General features: G+C 40.5%; 1 protein-coding gene across 1 annotated transcript; it reads right to left on the bottom strand.

Annotated features, from left to right (window-relative positions):
• Positions 1–669: 669 nt before the first annotated feature.
• On the bottom strand, positions 670–21,851 carry LOC140247038 (homeobox protein OTX-like). Its single transcript, XM_072326337.1, has 3 exons — positions 21,713–21,851; positions 10,355–10,506; positions 670–1,269 (listed from the first exon to the last, which is right to left on the bottom strand). Exons 1-3 carry the CDS (start codon positions 21,849–21,851, stop codon positions 670–672), a joined length of 891 nt encoding a protein of 296 aa, XP_072182438.1.
• Positions 21,852–22,232: the final 381 nt, after the last annotated feature.

Genomic DNA, 22,232 nt, shown 5'->3' with positions numbered 1-22,232 from the left:
TGTTAACTCTTGTGTAATAAATAAATTTTTATACATTTACAGTGCATAATACCCATTCTTCATCGGTGGGCTAGTTCTGGTGGCGGTAAAGTTACGCTCCAGATAGCGTCTTTGTTCAAGCATCGAAGGCCTCTGATTTCGCTCAACGTCGAACCTAACACTGGCCACATTCGATGATCATGCATCTCACATACATCTGCCTTGACAATAACAGCGATCTCCTTTTATTCATCGTATCACGGATATAATGAGCAGGTTTTGTTCCTATATGCGAGTGAGGAGGAACCTTGTTTAGATTGTCACGAGCACAGTCCAGTCACTATACCGACTTTGACAACCTCCGTTGAGGCAGCACATTATTCATAACACTTTTTCAACTTATTTCCTTGTGATGAGACAATGTCCAGACATTTTACTTCAAGGAAAGCTGCATATTCTGTGTTCTCAGCGAATCGATTTCAATCTAATAACTTGCCGGACGAGTTCCTTGAGAGATAACAAAGTGCTTGATCTGACACGATGATGCGTTATATCCTGCTTAAAAGCATACTCTTCGCAGGCGCGCGGCTTTCGTGCTTGCTTGAATTGCGTCATCATAAGTTACAACATTGCCATTTTCATTCCAACTCCAAATCGCTTGCTCTCTCCACACGTTGTCATATTGCAGTTCTACAAGGACTGGAACTTCCACTGCGTCTGTTCTTTACCGTCGATGCATTCGGCGCTCGTCATGGCGCCCATCGGCATGTGAGGGTGGTGGGGTGGTGGAGGCAGCTGGGACGCCATGGTCGTCATCGGGCTGTTGTTCATAGCACTGGAAGCCATCTGGTGGTTGATGGCGCCGGGAAACTGCGGCATGTGAGCGGAGAGGTAGTCGAGGCCGGGCCCGAAGTACGGAGACTGGTAGCCCTGCGCGGCGGTGTAGCCTGCAGCCGGCTGTGCGTTGGTCATAGGGTAGGAATGCTGCATACAACTGTTATTGCTCATGTTCGCTGATAAATGGTCGCTGGACATGACAGGCTGGGGTGCAATGGAGGCAGGGCTCCAAATGCTGTTGTTATTTGGCATGCTGGACGACACAGAGGGCGAGGCTTTGAAAGGCGGCGTCTCACTCGACGTGCTGGCCGGTGCGTCTGAATCTCGCGATGTCGGTGGGGGCGTCTTCTTCTTAGCAGGGCGTGGTTTGTTGGCCGAGCTGTTGTTGTTGCTGCCATTTTGTTGTTGCTGCTGCTGTTGCCGACATTTCGCCCTCCTATTCTTGAACCATACCTGTAATCACAAAACAAACACATGAAACACTTGGTTAGAAGATGATGTGAATGTGATGTGGTAATATTACCTGCAGAACACTGTATAGAAACCATTAATGTCATTTGACATTTTTTTTTTTTTATCATACGTCTTTCGCACGAACGTAATACATTCATAGGATGGTATGTTAAATCTGTATCACTGTAATGATTTTACTGTCATTAATATCTAGACACTTTATATCATACGCATGAAGTTCGCCATTCCTCACACAAACCACAAAAGGTTGTAGAAATAGGCTTTCTCTGTTAACTAAATTCCATACAATGTCTGCCGCTGACCAGGGAGGTTAGTAGTACACAAGGCATGGCCAGGCGCTAACAAGAGCGGTCCTTCAACTCTTCGAAATCAGAGTCAATAATTGCACAGCACACACGACAACGCATTAAAGTCCGGGACGAGATCGGACCAACGCAATACGCCCTGTGTATTGATAACCACGAGCTGGCTTGGGTCTAGTCAACACACACTACTGGTAATCATGGGGCTGGTGGGATGTGTTGGTCCAGCTATTTATCGATTGACAGTGACAATGCCTGATTTTTACCGGATAAGACAGACGGCATCCTACACATCCAACACACATACATGAATTAACACTGAGGCAATTGAATTTCTGTTTTTTTAACAATCATAGGTTTTGGCTACTGCAGGTAGAAGCGAAAATCTAGTATGTTACTTTGGATGATCCTAATTCGTTGCAGTAATGATCACCGACAATGATCATTATCCTCATCCAATACGTCCATCCATGTCAACATTTTCAGATTGTCATGGCTAGTTTGAGGTGTGGTTTTTTTTTTTTTAGTTTTTGGTTTTGTTTTTATGTTTTATTTTTGCCTTGGTTAGGGTTTGCAATGATCATACTTACATGTTCAAGGGCATGGTTTAATCCTGGAGCTAGCTTCATGGTTTAATTGACTCTATTAGAAAAGTCTAAACGTTTGACGTTATGAGCTCCCTCATGGTCATGGTCTATTTAATATTCTTGTTTAATATCTTTAAGATTTATTATGTTTGTTCTATTTTAGTATGTGTCTGGGGCAAATTATTTGTGCTAGTATACGGCCCCAATTTTTTTTCTCTCTCTTCTTTCTTTAAAACACAACAACTGACAACAAAGTCTCTAGCTTCCGCATCGTTATCGACCTGCGGCTCTCGACAGGTTCGTTCTGTTTTTTGTTTTTCTTGTTTATTCTTTTTTTAATACTAGTCTGCAAATAGAGTAAAACTCGTCGAATACAATAAGTATCTCTTCCCATGTCAGGTGAAAAATGATAAATATCGTGTGAAGAGTTATCTCTTTGTATCAAAATAGTTACGTAACAACGATAGCTGTATTGATTCAAATGCCAACACACAGGCACAAAGCGAATCACTGTGTACAGAGAACTTATTTGAGTGGGTGTGTGTGGGTCCGTGTGTGTGTTGTCCGTACTTTCAACACATACATGATGAGCCGCAGTGTTATCGCGTTGATATGCCTTCATGATTACCTGCTCACCTGCTTACTGCTAAAAAGTAGTAATCTGTTTCAGTTTTCCCTTTGTCGAGAGCGCCATTTATCCCCACATTCGACATGATCAACAAGAATGTACTTTGTATATACAATTCAAAACATTTTCATGCGTTTCGTGTACTGGAATGAAGCCAACACCATCAGAACTCACAATTCGCAATTATTATTTCGATAGAGTGTATTACGACGTGTAATAAACCAACTGGCTAAAATCCTCTGAATTCTCATTGATCTGCATTTCAACTTCATGATTTCCAGTAGATTTATCTACCTGTGTATTTATGTATGTGTGTATGTATGTATGTATGTATGTATGTATGTATGTATGTATCTAATATCTATCTATCTGTCTCTGTATGTATGTGTATGTGTGATATATACATATTATTCATCAACGTGAACAGTTCGTAATATCTGATCTCCAGTGTCTCTCATACTGTCAGACTCTGATTATATGTGAAAGATACTATACTTATGAATACAGATGGGATTTGAGATTCCAACCTAAAATGCCTTATGATGGATCTGTGTGTAACCGGACTTGCTATTCTCAGTATTTTTCCATAGACTTTTGTGTCGCAACAAACCTTTCAGTAGATGGCTTCTCAGCATGGCGATAATGGATGTTCGTAGATTTCTCGAGATTGACATCATAATTCTCAAAACGTTTATGTTATGGAGTGGTTTCTTCATGCACGTGAGTACCATCATCATACCGCTCAACCAGCAATGTTGCAATTTTTTTTTTTCAAACTGCGCCGCGATTTTAAACAATATCCTTTATCATTGTCTCTATGCGCAAGTCTGCTTTGAACGATAACTGCATTCCTTATTAGATGCTGAGTAGCCATGTACTCATATGTAACATGCTGCTGACACTCAAGATTTGTCCCGTGACCTTTCTACAAGGTGGTTCACTATATTCTATTTTCTCTAAAAGGTTTGGTTAAAGATATGACTCGTAATGTCCCTGACTAGATGCTCTTAATGGCTCCTAGAAATCGTTTTCAAATCATCCTTGACACGGCCAACGATCAAATCATGCAATTATTGTCACTACATTAAATCGAGGACGTGTGTAAGTGACAGTCCATTCTAAAAAAAAAAAAAAAAAAAAAGTGTTCCGCAAAAACACGACGTTTCATTTCGAAGCCCCACTATTGAGCACAGTCCCAATATTCTTGCTGAGTACTATTGTGCTCTATACGACGACTTAAAGTATATTTGTTGAGCAAAAAAAAAAAGAAAAAAAAGAAAATGAATTTCCTCGGCTGCCACCATCCAAACAGAATTTCCCCGAATCTTAAATAATACTTAAGAGACTCATGATCACTCTGATATCCGGTTGCAGATGACAGAAAGCCCAGAATGTGATAAAGATATTATCAATTAGCGACATAAGTGGGTCCCGACTCCATACCATGCCATTATGTACTTGACGAAAAACTGCTCTGCCGTGGCTGGGATTCGGCCGATAATAGGTCGGACAACACAGCTAATTGGAATGCTAATTAACGACGTGTCATCTAAAACGTCGCTTTCTTGAGGCTGCCAATAGTTTTTGCTCGCGTGTAAGCAATGTTCAATGATGGGAGTCGAAATTAGTGTGCAGGAAATCTATTCTGAGAGTGGACAAGGGACAGAAATATTGAAACCAGCCGGACCCGCAGAGGTTGTTTGAAGCAAAGGAAACTGAAGGGCATTCACTAAAGGACGAATAAAAAGAAAACAGCAAAGAGCTATACTTTATAAGGCTTCGTTTGGACAGAGATGTTTGTAACGGTCCATCTGACAATTTTCTACCGTATATACGGTTTTCCCTCACAATGTGTTGCTCTTGGCTTCTCGATTGTCAGAACTTCATCTTGAATTCTCTTCTATTGTAGCCCTGCCAGGTTGTATTTACAAACGTTCGGAGCAAAGTGCTCCTAATGGAAGTTTGTTTAGGTCCAACCCTTTCTCATTCACTGTAAAACGCATTGTCATCTTCGCTAGGCTGAGATGCTACACGCGAAAGAGACATACAAAGACTTAAAGGAAAAAGAAAGAAAACGTGTCATAATGATTGATCAAATTATGTGTTTGCGTTGTTGTTGTTGTTGTTGTTGTTGTTGTGGTGGTGGTGGTGGTGGTGGTGGTGGTGGTAGTGGTGGTGCTGGTGGTAATTGTGGTAGTTTGCTGCACATTCGGGAGAATGCAAAATGTTTAATGCCTTCAGTTTTCGAAATCACCTGAAATAAATGACAAAAAAAAAATTATACCTTCACCGTTGCCCTGATATGTCAAATGTTGTCGCCAACAAAGTGTGTACCAACGCGAAAACTTTGAAGAGTCAAATCACTGAGGTAACAATATTCAAAACCAAAAGGACGACAAGTACACTTGGGAGACACGTTTTTTATTTTCTCTTTTGTTACATACAAAGCAGTCATGTTGGTAACTGAAGTACAGCTGGTCTTTTTTTTTTTTTTTTCGTTTGGAATGATAAGCTTTGCGATCTTTAGGCTGACTAGCATGAGCCAGATTTCATGTCAATTGACAATTGATATATTCCGCTTTAATGATTGTTTCCAATGAAATAAACGAACAATTGTATGTTTACTATCTCGAAGCAACAAGTTAGTTACAGAAAAAAGAAATCACTAGTAGAACCTTTTTTCTCTAACAGCGACAGACGACTGTCTTTTGATTGGAATGTTATTTGAATACATGCCGGCTATCACCTCCCTTCATATTTTTAACATTGAAAATAGCCACAAGAATTTTGAATGAACTCCTGTTCGACATAGTCATACATTATTTACCCTAAACCTTGCCAAAGAGAGAGAGAGAAAGGGGAGGGGAGATGGCGAGAGAACCTTTGGCTCTGTGAGACCTGCAGAAAGATCATTGAACTCAATTCGAGAATAGTATTCATCCAGGTCCTCTGTCACTGTTCACCACCGCTATCCCCTTATTCTCCTCTGCACGCTGAGTTGCGTTTCGTTTCGACCCGATGTTTTGCATCGTGAGTGTTTGTGGATGGGACTGTGGAAACAGGCACGGATGGTTGGTGAGAACACCGGGGACTGGGAGAAAAAGGCCCTCGCTTCAACACTGGCACTGGCAAGTTGAGTGACCGATAAGTAGGCCGCGTTTCTATGCTTAACAAATAAGAGCACCGTTCGAGACGGGAGCTTTTAAAATTACTAGTGTCGACTTTCTGGGATAGGTTTCAGAAAGTAGTGCGCACTTCAAGTAGGAATACCCTTCAATTCTAGCACGTTTCAAAGGACCACAGGGTCGGTGTTCCAGATTGCTGTCACTTTTTTTTTCTTCTTCCACTCTCTTCTCTTAACATTTGGACGTCGCACAAAACAGGCGCTCCAACAATGGACGGCCCAGTCGGCAACGCACAATACCAATAGAGTTTTCTAATCGAGACTTGGGATTCAAATTTCGGTCAATTACCGTGTAAAAATGGAGCCGTGGAAAGGGGAGTTGTGGCGAAGTTCACCAGGGTCACCGCGACGCGAAGGCAACTTGAGTTGAGAACACATTAACAAGTCATGGTTGCTAGACTCCCACTCACCCCTTACCACACGTTCACACCCCGGGGCACTTCCACGTCCATTTCTCAATCTTATTCAGCGTAGAAGCCGACAAAAGGTTCGGCGAAAATGAGGGAAAAGGAGTTTAAAAAGAACGAAAAAAAAATCCCACACCTGGGCTCTCAGACACTCCATACCCACACGTGGATCAGAACCTGTGAGCATGCAATGCCTGGCCTAAAATGACATTCCACTAGTAGGCGAGCTAGTTTGGACCAAGACTTTATCGAGGGACTCTCGAGCCCATGCATGATGAGGGGGACCTCGACGGCACATTGAAAGCGGGGCTAATTAGACAAGCCAGCACTTATTCACGCAGCCTACAGCCCAAGGCCCTGCATGGGTCTTCCACTGTTTGAATGTAAGATCGATCCATTGTGTGCAAGCCCATATAGCCCCTGCGGCTCGAGCACCCGCCCCACAATGCAGCCCCATTCTCTTCCTCTTGGTTACACCGACAATCTTACAAGGAACAACTAGAAACATGAGATTCCAATTCTGTTTTTACATGCCAAAATACCGAGCTTTGCCCCCTTCAAAATGTAACGAATTGCCAAGTTACCGTTGAGGAAATAGAGATAGAAAGAGAGAGAGGGAGGGGGTAGAGAGAGAGAGAAAAAAAAAAACACGTGATACAGACATGATTCCGATGTGCATTTAAATGAGGCGGCTTGAAGTTCATCCGACAATTCTCACCATCTCCCCGAAAAAACAACGACAGAAGTAAAACTTGGGCGCGACATCGGCCAGCAAATTGCCTTGTCCCGTCGGACGGATTAACTGCGTAAAGCTTCATGTACACAGGAAAATGGTTTGCACAAAGGAATACAAGGTATTAGGGTTTATTTAGCAGTCTTAATGCAGGAAATCAAAACATATGCCGAAACTGCGCGTGGTGGTTGTATGAATGCTAAGAGAGAGATAGAGAGAGGGAGAGAAAGAAAGAGAGAAAGAGAAAAAAAGAGAGAAAGATTAAGTGAGGTGAGGTGATGGTGGTGAAAGAACCAAACTTTTGTGATTGTTCGCTTGTATAGGTCTTTTATGGAACGCGAAGTGTTTTATTCAATGTCAACCGTATGAAAATAACCGTGCATGGTTAATAGGCGAGAACATCGCTCGTTACGTTCACATCTCCCGTTGATCTTGAGTGAGAGTTTTTTGATCAACCACTGCTCTCTTCCGACAGGAAAAGACAAATGACATCATAACAATCCTCGTCGAATCGTCCCAGAGGTCTCCAGTCTTATTCATAAACCTGTACAGGTCAGTGTAAATATCACATTCACAACTTGCTCGGTTAGGACCATTAATGAACGGATGACATGGCCCATGGATAGTCACATGTCGTTCCAAGAAAGTGGTACGTCGTCCATAGTGTGCTCGAGTTACATCTAAAGCACCACGGGAATAACACACGCACTGCTGCGATATGTCCTTACTTAAAGGCAACATAATGAGCATTGAAAGTTTACTCTATACCATGATGTCGTCATAATACAGCCCTGATGCAGCCACTGAACTGCCGGCGAATTAGCAAATTTTAACTCTGCAGCATAACCACATTCCGAATCAATGAACGTCGCCAAAGAGTAAGGTTGTTCGGTTTTACTGCACCGCTTTCTTCCTCTCAATATTTTTTTTTTCTCCAAAGCCTGCCACGAAGTGACGCACAACCCGCGTGACTGCAAAATCAAACGTTTGGAATGCCGAGGTGGATTGATTGATGGGTGGGTGTATTATGTACGTCTCTCAATCGACCTTTGTTGTGGGAGTAACTCTTTGGATGTCGATAACTCGTACATACTTCTTTTTTTTTTCCGTAATTTTCACTCCTGAAAAGTTTGCGTATCTCTATAAAGGTATCGTAGTCGTTTGCGATATCTACTGTCTATATCCATGACGATACATTGCTGTAATTAATATCGGTTATTATTGGTGTCACTTGAATTGATAAGTGACAGTATATTTAGCAAGGCGCAGTCCAAAGAGGCGCAGAAAGCAATACTAAATCATTATTATCATCCAAATCCACTTAAATTTCATTGTCTACTCCTTCCATGTAGTCATTGCATGGCGGTAATTTAAACTTAGTGCCCCTACAAAAAGCGTTCTCTTGATAATTTCTCTGTATTCTAGTGTAACTGCTTCTCATGTCGAACTCATTACATTTTCACAGGAAGACAAGCGATTCCAATTCTGTCAATATATTCGCAAATCCTCAAAAGATAATTTGAAAAGTCTTTGTATGAATCACTGCATAATGCGAAGTGCTTGACGTGTGTTATTACACCTTTGTTTTCAGAATGTAGATTAGTAGCATTATTAGCTCAAGTTCTTGTATCATTTACGAGTAAACTCTCGTCACTCATGAAAATAATACTGGAAGGAAAACTGTTCATATTGCAACATCCACAATTACTCCTCAACCAGTCACGGTAATCTCTAACTATAATGTATCACGAAACACCTGTACGCGGCAGTCCACGCAGAATTTACTCCGACAAATTTCAAACATTACACAGCCGAACTCTTGGCACTTTTTTTTTCTACACACACGAAAAAAAAAAGTCACGGAATTTCGTTCATAACAGGGTTGCAGTCGTGTATGCATTTAGTTACAGCAAAATCTATATGTTCAAAAATCGATCAAACACGTCGTTTATTGTCCTTTGTGTTTCAAGGCAACGTTTTGCACTGTTGTAAAACAAAGAGTCGCTATTAAAATGTTGGGGCTTTGTTGGCACGACCGACCTTGACGACTTTAGGAGAGACAGAGAGGGTAAGAAAGAGAAAGACAGAGAGAGAGAGAGAGAGAGAGAGATATATAAAAGAAAATCAAAATGGACAGATGGACCAGCGGATATACACGGCGTTTGAGAAGTTGTTCACAATATTTCTATGTGCAGACACTATAAGGACGTATGGCGTTCTTTGTACCCTGTTGAATGAGGACGTCCTGCGCCTGACATGCCTAACATTTCATGGACAAACCCGTCTGAATATGCCTGACATTATTGGTCTGACAGCCATTTTGGTTTGTCTAACTACATTCAGGGATGTCTAAACCTTGCTTATAGGCTTCCGAGTACTATACAATTGTGAAACTTTTACACATCTACCCAATACAAGTGCGCATGCATTACTGAAATCTTCCTCCCCTCAACCGGGGTTTACATTCACCTTACAGTCGAAAAAGAAAGGATTTTGTTCTTATAACGCTCACATGTTTGCTTGATTGTTTGTTTGTTTTTAGATATGTCATTCTTAACAGTTGGCGTTTATAAAAAGGATAGGTTCTTCCTAATTGTATTCTATTGACCAGAGATATAATGATTAATGATCATAGTAGATGATTATTCTTTTTCAAAACGTCACCACACAGAAAATGAAGACAAAGTAGTACCCATCACTCTCTTTAAGTACGTGAAACGTCTTCTAAACGCCTCGCGACTAAAGGTCAAAGTCCTGATATTGACATCACCTGGTGACTATAAGGAGTGAAGAGTTACAAAACTTAGTTTGTGATTTATCCCTCGTTTTGTAGATAATCGATATTCATATGCCTTTTCCACTGGAATTGAAGCGCTTTGGGATGTGTCGTCCCTGGGTCAGTATTGGAGTCAAAAGTGAACAAACTTTAAGACAGTGACAACGCAAGTTCATTGAGTATACGAGGCTTCAGATTAGTTTGCCTTAAACTGTATTTGAATTATTCAACTGCTGGAAAATAAGGAGGGGGCTTGTTCCATCTCGGAGCAGTAGAGGAGAAAGCTGCATCACCAGCTACTTTGTTGTCAAATAATTACTTGGTGGTCGTTTAGCTACATTGCGCCCACTATCTGAAAACGTATCCACAACATTTTTTTTTTTTTTTTTTTTTGGGGGGGGGAGATTTATAGAATAAGAATAAAGAAAGAGACGAAAATGGTCGCACCTGTACTCGTGATTCTGGAAGGTTGATCTTCATAGCCACCTCCTCTCTCATGAAGATATCGGGGTACCTCGTCCGGCTGAACAACGTCTCCAGTACATCTAGCTGGGCGCGGGTGAACGTGGTGCGCTCTCGCCTCTGCTTTCTCGGAGGATCTTTGCATGAAAGAAATCAACAAAGAAATGAAAAATTATAAGATTTATTTCATGGTTTCTACCAAGGACGACGCTAAAACTGTTCCACAGTTTCAGAGCTCAACAAAACTTGCTTTGATATAATGCAGTGTGGTAGCATTTTCAATACGTCATTGATGATCCAGCTGTCAATCCAAGCCTTCACAGATTAATTTTAAGCGATTGACTTGTATGGGAAAAGTGTATTATTTGTTCTACAAAATTATCAGGTTCAAATCACGCAGCTGCAGCTCCAAAAGCAAAGACCCAGCAGGGAGGTGGAATCTCTCTTCCACCTCCCTGGACCCAAGAAGCGGGAAAAAACATCTCATACACAGCTGGCGTATGGATTCTCATCACTCCTTTATCAACTTAGATAGGAAAGTAGTCCCCATAGTCATTTGTCATCATTGAAATGTATGAAAATGCAACGATATATTCATGTTTGGGTTCCTTACCATGTCACTCAGTTTTTAAAAACGAAAGCAGCATGAACTCACACCGCACTGTTCCATATTTAAGTGTTGCCAATTCAGTCTAAGGCTACACCGAACGTGTTAGAGAAATGTTACTTATTCCTTGTGTTTGTGGTGTCCTGATATTTGGAAAGAATATTAGCGAAGTAGAATTAGACAGCTCAATTTCACTCGATTGCTGGAATTCACCAATGCCCTATATGGGTTGTCAGGCGAGTTTGCCTTTCCCTATTATATGACATTAACTTAGGAAAAAAAAAGAGTAAGAGGGTGGCAAAACTTGCTAGTATTCTGGCGTGGAATTCATACCAATGGAAAAGACCACCTCGTCTTGCCGTCTCGATGGCAATTAGTTAATGAAAAGAGAAAATTGGGCTGAAACCGGAGACAAAAGCGTAGAAAGCAAAGCGGTGTGTGATCTTCTAGTCGTGCCAATTTGGACAAAGACGTGGGGTGTTTGGAAGTAAATGTCGAAGTGCAAGTTCAATGTCACCAGCGTTTGCCGGCAATGAGGACTAGGACCCGAGCCACGTACTCCTATCTCTTTCTTCACCGTTTGAAAATGCTTAGAGCACAATGAACACGCGTGATCATACACACGACAATAACAGCTTTATTCTTTCCTCCTCTTTTTTCCTAGGTGACAGCTATCATAAAAAATGAAACATTTGGGACTGGAAAGAATCGACGAAGTTTTGTGGGCGTCGGCAACCTTAAAGCAGGCCACCTTTAGCCCCCTGTCCATTGTGGGCAGTGATGGGGAGAGAACAGCGGACGGGTTGCTCAGAAGGAGGCCGACCCAGCGCCGATAGGCTACAGCGCTATCAGATGTCGCTCGTCAATGGAGCTGCATGGCCAAGACAAACTCTCAAGTTTAGGTTCCACAGAATGGGCCTTTACAAAAGTGGATAATTGGTCTCCTTTTTTTAGAGGGCGGCAAATTGTGCTGGTAGTCTGGTCTACCTAGAATGGCGAAAACGCTCTTGGTGACCTTGGGCACCAAACTCGAGATTCGAAGCCGGCGTGGTCACTCTCTGGGCACGGATACGAGTCGGTTGAGACACGCTCCTGACAAAGCCCAACTACATGACAAACCAGCAGCAAGGAATGGAGAAGAGAAAAGAACCACATCAACCAACAGTTTTGCAAGAAGGCTAACTTTCACAAAGAAACCGCTACACACGCTTACAAGAGAAGTATGTGTTGTTCTATGGCGGTATCGGTCTATTGAACTCTTTGAGTTGCATATTGTAGGTGCCTTTATGATCTAATAATTGGTTTGGGTCGTGATACAATCTTAAACGTCAAAAGAATTCCCTGTAAATCAACAAGTGCGGCCAAGATTATTTGTGGACGCGGAGAAGCTGGTATAAACGCAGGTGAATGTTATGGCATCTATGAAAGTTATATTCGCGATATCACCCTAATAGGGGAAATGGCCGCCATCTACTAGCAAGATCATTGCCGAGATAATAACCGATCTACGAAAAGAAACTTTATTCAACTCTTCGCCTTTTTGAAGCGATGTGGTGAAGAGATCAGAGTAAAAGACGTAGCCTACGTACAGTAGGTTGGTGTAACGATAACAATATTTTAGACACACCGCTCCAAATATTGACTAGATTGTCGCGATTGTGAACTTGTCGAAAATAGGGCCTCCAAAAGTAGTGATGTTTACTCGGTTGTGGAACACATTGTCACTACCAGACATGACCAATCTAGGGCGATGTACATAAACTATTTTAGGAGCAAAGCCTATAGAACCATTTCAACAACGAAAGTGGCAACTTTTTTAAAGAAAAGTCATGGCAAAATCGTCTGCGACAGATCAAGGCATTGTTTTCTTTTTGGTGATAGACTTCAAAGATGAGTCGTAAATAAAGTGAAAGTAGTCATGACTGCAAAGTAGGACGTACATCAAACAAATACGTGCCATTACAACTTAAGATTAAAATGTCAATTAATCTTTGCTGATAAAATCCTCCCCGGTCAACTACCCGTTACCTGAAACGCAAAACATCTTCATGTTACCATCACTAGACTATTCGAGGACAAAAGGTTTTATAGAATTGATCTTTGAAAATCGTTCGCCGTCCTGTTTGGGTTGTTGATTCAAAGACGCGATACAAGTTGGCATAGACCTCAATGGGACTATTGATACGTAGGCGGTATTATGGTTAGTTCAATGCGTAGATTATTTTCTCATGATCATGATCATCATAATTGTTTTAATTGGCTATCGTCATGAATCAATTGAAGCACCTCTCTCAAAGGAAAAGTCACAAGTGAATTTGTTACACAAATAGTAGGTACACATGCACTGCAATCGACTGGTTCGCACTCGTGCCTGATTGTATCAAGGGTATTAGACCGACTACTAATGCTATTAGAAGACTTAAAGTATAAGCTGCATACAAGCTAAGTGATCCAATGTTGATTTTAGGGAAATTTACGAAATCCCTGGCGGCATTCAAACATGACAATGCTTCTTTACATTCCTCTTGTCGTTGTACTTCAAATCCGCATGCAATTCGAGAATACAATTCTTATTTCGAGTTTTACTGTGATCGTAACTTTTCAGCTAATTTCACAAAGTGTACCCTCTGTTCAAGAATACGTTATTTTGGTTTGGGGTACCGTGATTGCTGTCTGTTATTGACCCAGAGCAACAAGTGTAATGACCCCCCCCCCCCCCCCCCCAATGCTCTGAAAATGGCAATGCACCATTCAAATTCAAAATATTAAACTAGCCAAGTTTCAAACTTTAATTCTTAACGAGTTTTTTGGAGTGAGAACAACCGTGTATGGTGGTTTCGGTGATTCTCTCGGCTTACCAGTAGACGACGTCCTTTCACTGGAAGGCTGCGCGGGCAGTTGGGGCGGGTACAAGGGGTGCTGCTGGGGTACGCTGGGCAGCGCGACGGCACCCTCGCCAAAAAAGGCGGCGGGGTAAGGGTGCTGGTAGTTGTAATGGAATGATACTGGATACGGTATTCTGGTGGCGCCATAAGCGTCAAGTGGCGCCAACATGGGCCTGCAAGGATCGCCTGCACCCGGTGAGCTGGACTCGGATCTCACGTGTGCGATCTTCATGATCTCTTCCTTTTCCTCCGGTTCAAGTTTGATCACTTGGCTTGAAGTGGCAGCCATGTTCTTGGATATGATCGTGATGTGATTCGGATGGCTGTAGAGATCGACTTCAACTGGATATGGTAGAAATAACTTAACCCTTGCTCAAGACGCTAACTCATCCTTCTATGTGGAAGGGATTGATAGCCTTGAGTGCGTATGACTGTGATCGCCACAAAAAAGGGGAAAACTACGAGAGGAGTACCACCGACATTACTCGTGCATGAACAAGATGAGTCGCCGATTGACCACTTGACAACACAAACCGCCGCCCGAGAAAAATTCGTGGAAACAAGGAAGGGGGAGAATAAGAGATAAAAGGTGACTGTCAGCCACGCCATTCCTCGAACAATACACCTCTCGCATACCACCGAAGGGAGAAACAATGCCCTGACCAGCAACTTTTTGTAAGAATCTGGGAGTAAATGAAAAGACTGGTCCGTTCGCACCTTGTTAGTTAAACAGGTAGGCTAATCCATGGTGGCCATTCAAGTAGTATTATAATAAGAAAGGAACAATCGCACGAACTGGGGCTTGGTCAACTCAGTGTTAAATGACTGGGGACAGAAGACGTACAAACTATAAACGGACCATGTCAATTGGCGGGGTTTACATAGCCATCATTAAATGGCCATAAATGTAATTTATTGCCAGTCTGTTCCGGTACCGAAACGCGTGGGAACATGCTACTTCTTATTTAGCTAGGCTTATTTATATTTGATAATCTGGTTCATTCACCCTGACCATCGGGGAGGGGCAGCATCTAGAAGTTTTTGCTTAATTAACGTCCCTCAAACTACTGGAGTAATAAAAAAGTAATTCAATATTGAAGTAGTCAAGAAATGGTTAGGATTGTGTTGCATTAGAATACTGTGAAATAAAAAACAACAAATAAGACGGAAGTACTCCTTAGATTTAATCAGTCTCTTCTTTAAGCTAGATAGATGCGCCATGCTAACTTACCATGTATTTAAAGACCCTATTTCTTGAAAAAAAATATTCAAATTAAATAATACTAACGAGTGTTTCAATCTCGATTTGTGTTCATAACGTGCTGCAAACGAATTATACGTTAATTCGCTTTTATACATCATAACCAAAAATCAAAACTACACACTATCATGAAATGTGATTGTTTGGACAAAATTAATAAGCATTAATCTGTCATTCGATTTCACGGCTTTTGAACTGCTAATGAGATTTGAAGTCGTATTTAGGATTCGCCAGAACAAGAAGGAAATGTTGTCATCTGATATTTTAGGGGGCCATGTTATCACTGATTTAGCAGTCATAATTCTCATATAGTACGTTATCAGTGCAACCGTTATGAGCCAAACCCATATCTGCATGCTTGCTTCTATTTTGATAATTGCGATACACCAGTCCAACAAATATCACTTTTGTCGTATTCGATAGTGTATTGACGGATTCATGTTTTCAAAAAGGTGACGAAATATAATCATTTTAATTGACTAGAAGTTCTGTGTTGTTTTCCCCTCTCTTTGTGTACATGAGTTTGGTGAGTTTTTCCCCTTTTGATATTATTTTTAAGTGTGATTTCTTTGTGGTCAGGTTTCTTTTTTAGGGAGATTGGGACGTTATTCGGTCTTTATGATGGCATGACTGCCGAAAAGTGCACGCAACAAGTCTATCCAGAGTGACTACACTGAAGCAGTTAACAGTGAGGACTCAAAACGAAGCACGTCCTCAGTGGCGTGACGGGGCAATGTCTCCATAGTGTGAAATCGAAGATGACACCGTTTACCTCCGCTCTTCTTGCGATTACGTTAATTGGGGGAGTATCTTATCCAAAAGCGATCCCCCGGGGCTCTGGAGTGTCCATACTATCCCACCCTCAAATTGCTCTCAATTTACACCCGCCATTTCAGGCGAGCGAGGCGCTCTCAACGGACCGAAACTCCGGCTGCTGAACATCTTTCGCCCGCCGTCGTAGGGGTATGACGTCACTTGGAAGTAGAAGAACAAGACACCCACGATAACGTTTTTCGCAGAATTCAGAGAACCATTCATTAACTATGTTTACTTGTTTGTTTCATCGCCGGATGTTTGTGAGGCAGATTGTGTCTGTTGATGTGTCAACTTGTATTCGTTTAATACCTCAACATTGTATCGTGCGGCATAGACGAAGTTCAGTTCGTGTAGAGAAAGCAATTGCAAAAACGTGAAAACATAAAGTGCGAAAAGAACACAAGATCAGGAGTGACATGACATATGACATGAAAACATGTAAACAAGAGAAATAAACAGCACGTTGTAGAAGGGGGGGGGGTAAACATAAACACAAAGACATCAACAATAAAAGTACGGAGTAATAGGCTGAACAGGGCGAGACTGAAAACAAACAAAACTTATGCTAATTTGGTAAATAATGATCTTGTGAATGATGATGAAAGCTTTATTAACTTTCCTTTTATCTACAGGCCTTTCAACAACAGTTTATTCTTGATTAAGACCTGTAATCTTGGTGCTCTTCCACATTGGAATAAAATAATTCAACTATGTTCAGTACTTAAGAATGAGTGCTCAATGTTGAGTGTAAGATGCGACGTAAACACACGATGTTATATTGCTACAAGTCTCATCATTGCATGAAATAGCCATATCAAAATCCTTTCCAGATACAGACAGCGGTGTTGGTGTAGGATAACAGCTCATCAGGATTATCCCGGTTAAATGGGATCAAGTTAAGTACTAGAAGAGTATCTAGTCCTCATAAATGGCTAGCTGATCTCATTTAACCACCCATACAACTGGTAGTCCCACCCATTGTCATTGACGCTATGAAAGCACTACCTCCCCTAGAAAAATTTATATCAACGTGTTCACCTTGCTCTTCCTCATTTGTACTTCCATGTCTTTTTTCACTGTAGACCCACGTGTCATTTTGAGGCTTTTACTTTTGCTTAACGTATGATAAGATAACATACATAAATTGTTCTGTAGCATTAATTACTAACTGTGAGTAGGATGCCAAAGAATTCGTCCATAAAACTCGAAAAATGCATACGTTGGTCATTTTTTATAATTCACCTGAAAAAGTTCGAAATTAAAAAAAAAAAGTCGCTGCTAAGCGTAAACAAATAGCTTAAACAATTTCCCATTTGATAAGTCTATGCATATATGATTATAATTCCGTGCCATTGGGCAGTTTTCACTAATTCACCGTGCACTGAATTTTGGTTTGTATCACAGTTCGATATCATGAAATCATAAGCACTTTCTGTTAAGTTTTGTAGCATCGCCAGAGCTGTTCAACTTTCACATTTCTAGTCTTTCCAAACAGATCGGTCAGGTGTATCTTTTATTTCTTTTGTGTATATGTGGGCATTTTTAAAAGCTATAACTGACTAGTAAGATACCAACATATATTATTTAGAATTATTCACTGCATGTACATTGTAAACATAAAACGAATCTCTAACTTGTCGAATTAGCAAAACACTTCTACGATGAAACTATGACTGACTGTCAAAAAGTACCCGTGATATTATGTGATAAGTAATGATATAATATTGTACGTTCGCTGCAAAGACTGCCTATACATGTATTATATACATTAATTACGCATTTGCCACTGGCAGTGATATAAGAAAATCCTTTTAAACATTGAGAAAGAGACAAATATGATGGAATTTTGTTTGTCATTTGCACAAAAGTTGAGAACAATACTGCGTGATATATTCATGACTATAGTCTCATACAATGCTGTCTTATACAAAAAGGCTAAAGAACAATTTTCTTTCGGGGATCTGGAAAGCTAAAGGTTAACTGACGCTAAGAAGAATAGCAGGATACAACTGTTCTTCCATGCGAATCGAAGAGCGATATAACAACAAAATGAATCATATTTTCGCCGATTGAACGAGGTCCACGATTCATGATGTGGTCGAGAAACATTATCGTGTAATTACTTTTTTATAATCGTTGCCGGTTTTGATTCTATGTGGGCAAACAACGCTCAAATGTATTTAATGCGCTGCTTTTCCTTGCATCAAATTGGAAGAATAAAACAAAAAAGATGAAACCATGTATGTGCATGTATGCATTCTGAACATTCCCATATTCAATCTCAGTAAATTATGAAGTCAAGGAAAGTTTGATAAGTTTCAAAGACAACATTGAAACAAGGAAACCATCAGCATACAATGTATTACTACCGTTGTTACCAGTGTTATATAACTTCGATCAGGTGTTTTGATTACCATGAGGTTAATACACGTACGGTATATTCCTTAACTATGAAATTTATCACAGACGATTATGCTCTTTGGCCCCATAACGCTCTGGTCTATGTTAGTTTTGTTTTCATCTTGTAGGGGGTATAGCTCTGTAAATCACAAGACCTGCGATGACCAAACATGTTGTGTTGAAATGGTTTTATCGATATTCCTTCGCGGCTTTTAATCGTCACAAAAAGACAAGTTGGTGGTATGCCTCTAGTATGTGAAAAGGGAGAAATAACTTTCCTCAAAAGCTAGCAGCGAACCTATTGTAACGAGACATGTGCATGGGGGAATGAAAGGAAAGTAAAAGCCAGCGCCCGGATCGATCGGGCCTGAATAGAGGTTGCTGAGAAAGCTTATGTGGTCGTATGAGGTGCGTTGATTAGGTCCTGGTCTCTGCAGTCAAAGTTATTCCATAGGATTCCGCCTCTGAAAGCAATGAGAACAATGATACACCCCTTCCCCCTTGTTCCACGTACCCCATTCGAAGTCACTGGTACCCTTACCCCCTCAAATCAATCGATATACTCGCCTGTGTTTGGAGTTTTACCGATGGGGTGTTTTGTGATGGGGGGGGGGGGGGGGAAGGGCCTCGGATTCTAAATTAACAACGAACAAAAGCAAGGAGCTAAGATGATGCACCATGTCTCTGGGTTAAGGTGGTTTGAAAGTTGAATGTGGAATTAGTATTGCGATTGGTTAAAGAACGCCTATTCATTTTAGAATGTAGATCTTTAAAGAAGAGGAATGTAGGAAGAAACAATGGAACCAACACATGGATCCGGTCCGTTCGAGAGCCGGCCAAAAGTGTTAATCACTGTTGGCGTTTAACATTGATTTAGCCACTGACTGGATTTTCCGAATGAAATCAGCTTCTTGCGATAGATCTACCAAAACATCAACATGTTTGGCTTCGACATTAGGCTAGTAAATCTTAATCACATTCCTGTCGCTTATAATCCTCTGTTGTACCTTGCGATCTTGATAGATTACCAGTTTCCATTATAATTCATTGTAGCGACTTCCCCGTAATCGTACAGAATACACAAAAAGTGTTCTTTTTTTAAGCGATTGGAGAAAACAGCTACATGAAGTGAAATTGCAATAAGGTGAAATACCCAAACAAACTTTCTCTTTCTGTTGCCAGAATTCATGAAAAGCAAAGGCCGTGACTGTCACTAATTATAATTGTGATCAGCAAAGCAATGATTCTCAGAACATGGTGAGCGGAAACCAAATCATACTTTTGAAATAAGTCATCCTCATGACTTTCACAATCTTTACAATGATTAGAAATGAATAGGAACTTAGGCTATTGTGGTTATTAGTGTGAGATTGATGCAACAGAATAGAATTAATATATTACAGAGAAAGACTATTCCATTGTTGAAATTATGTAAGACCTAGTATAATATTGATTCTCTGAAATTTCTACCGGCGTTCAATTACATTCATGTATTCTTGGTAACCGTAACTATCAGCTTTACAACCATTTAGGATAAACTTAAATAATCCGTGTTAATAAGTACATTAATTCGAATGTTCTGTTCTTTGATATTTAGTCGAGCTTAACAGCTGAGCAGGATTTGTCAATTTTCATGTGTATCTCTACTTTAAAATAAACATTCTAGATTTTGTCCGTGGTGGTGTCCTAAACAGCGTTCTAAGGTGAATTTTGTGCTGTCACGTGTAAGATTTACAAAATGGAAAGGGGGTACTCGATTAAAATACAACCCTATTAATTTCTTTCACATTATGCAGAATAAACTTCTGACGCTAGATATCAGAAAGGTATGAGGAGAAAGTGGGGGATTGGGATATGAACAAAAAAAAAAAAAAACCTACGTCAACTCACGCGTCATTCATCTTTTTTTTTTTTTCCTTTTTTTCATTCATGTTCCATATTCCACATTTCATATTCAGGTTTCATATTCCATCTAATTTCGAAGTAAAATATGTTTAACACAACAGTCAATTTTAGACATAATTTCACAAATGTATAAGGACATGTAATATAATAATGTGTAAATATGAGGAACATATACTGAAAAGCATCATCGTTTAGTGAAAATATTCAATTGATGCGATTGTTAGCCTATTCTATTCCATCGAAGAATTAGTTTTATCTATCAGACTTATTTGAAAAAAAAGGCCTCTGGCTGAAAGTTCCAACTGCCCACAAGAGCTTGGAAAATAAATAATTCCAGCCATGAAAACTTGCTTACAATGTATAACTTATGTATTTCAAAGAAAGAGAATGAATAATGCAACGCGTGCTAAAGAGCTTATTATTATTCAGTGGAATTTGTCAAAGACTAGATTATTGTTCCTGATACTACTTCGCCAGTCTTCCTGTGGGTAACAAATTGCGGCTTAGTTGCAATGAAGATAAAATAGCGAGCACTGCATACAGGGTATTACAGGTAATATGTTAGGTCAACATTACCCCCTGAGTGCAAATATTGCACCAGTAGGTGATTCCTATTTATGTTTTACTGCCCTGAAAGCACAAAATAAAACTCCACCTGTAAGAGTTGCTTGATGTTGACTATTCAATATTCATACCAGGCGTTTATTAACAATATCATTCAATTCCGCTTATACTCCGATGATGTTGAATAAAAACAAAATAATACAAAAATTGGGTTGCCAAACACAATCTGTAAATGGATATATTATAGGCTCAGGGTTGAAACGATTTTACAAAGCAAGTTCTTCCACTTTTGTATGTTTCGTTTGATTTGGTTTATTGTTTATTTCCGCATTTTCAAGTACACACACATTTCGTTACTATTCGCGAGAATGTGACATACAGTAATTCTGGTTAAAACTGAGTTAATGAGTACAAATGAGAGGTACCCTTTGATAATATCATCAGTCGTTTATCAAAAAGGAGATAAAAGATAATAAGAGATGACAACATGCAGCCAAGCAACTTTGAAACGTGGTATTCATTGTCTGATCATTATTATTTTGCGCCTCCCGTCCTTGCAAAAATTCCGTAATGTAGTGTGATAAAAAAAAAAGTATCAACATTATCTAATTAAATACAAAGATGATGGAATTTTGATAGTATAGTAAGGCATTTTTCGAATTCCTTGTTTTTATCTTGATGATAATAAAGCAAAGATGAATCCCTCTCACTGCTTTCACCTTAACTTCAAGCTATCTTTCAAGTAGCGCTGAAAAAATGTAGAAAATGCAAAATTATGACCAGATCAGGGAACGTAAACCATACCGAATAAAATCAAACACTGATGAAATATTAAAAAAACAAAAACAAAAAAAAAAACACGTAACTCATATGCTTTGAACTTGCATTCGTAACTTTGAACTTACTTGGATATGACATAGCGGGGTGCATGAGCTCCACGTTTGGCGACGCCAGCGAACGCCCGTTGACCGTGTACGGGGAGTTGATGGCGTTCATCTTGTTTTGGTGGTGGTGCGGCGGCACTGGTGGTATGGTGTACGCCATGCTCGCGACCGGGAAGGTCCGGGGACCCGTCAGCGCAGAGTGATCCAGCTTGGCGGTGGTGGGCTCGAGCCGCCTGACAAACTGGAAAAAGGGATAAGATTCCGTGGTGAGATGTTGCCTCGAAAAATCTGTCTGCCCAAACTCTTGCATCAACTGGCTCTTCTGGTGACACTTAGTGTATATTCTTTTTCACTGCTATGTTCAAGACAAGGAAACACTTTTGCCAATGTATCCGCGTGGCTGATAATGGTAGTCCGATACCGCCGTTACTTCTCAGAGTGTACACATTGCTCTAAATGATTACAGATATTCGGATTGGTAGAGTAGGAACAGTTCCAGATGCACATGCATGCAGTTCTGCGTAGGATGTACCAGTCGAGG

This window comes from Diadema setosum, chromosome 1 (genome assembly GCF_964275005.1).
Source record: "Diadema setosum chromosome 1, eeDiaSeto1, whole genome shotgun sequence".
NCBI lineage: Eukaryota > Metazoa > Echinodermata > Echinoidea > Diadematoida > Diadematidae > Diadema > Diadema setosum.
This window is presented reverse-complemented; position numbering and strand designations above follow the sequence as displayed.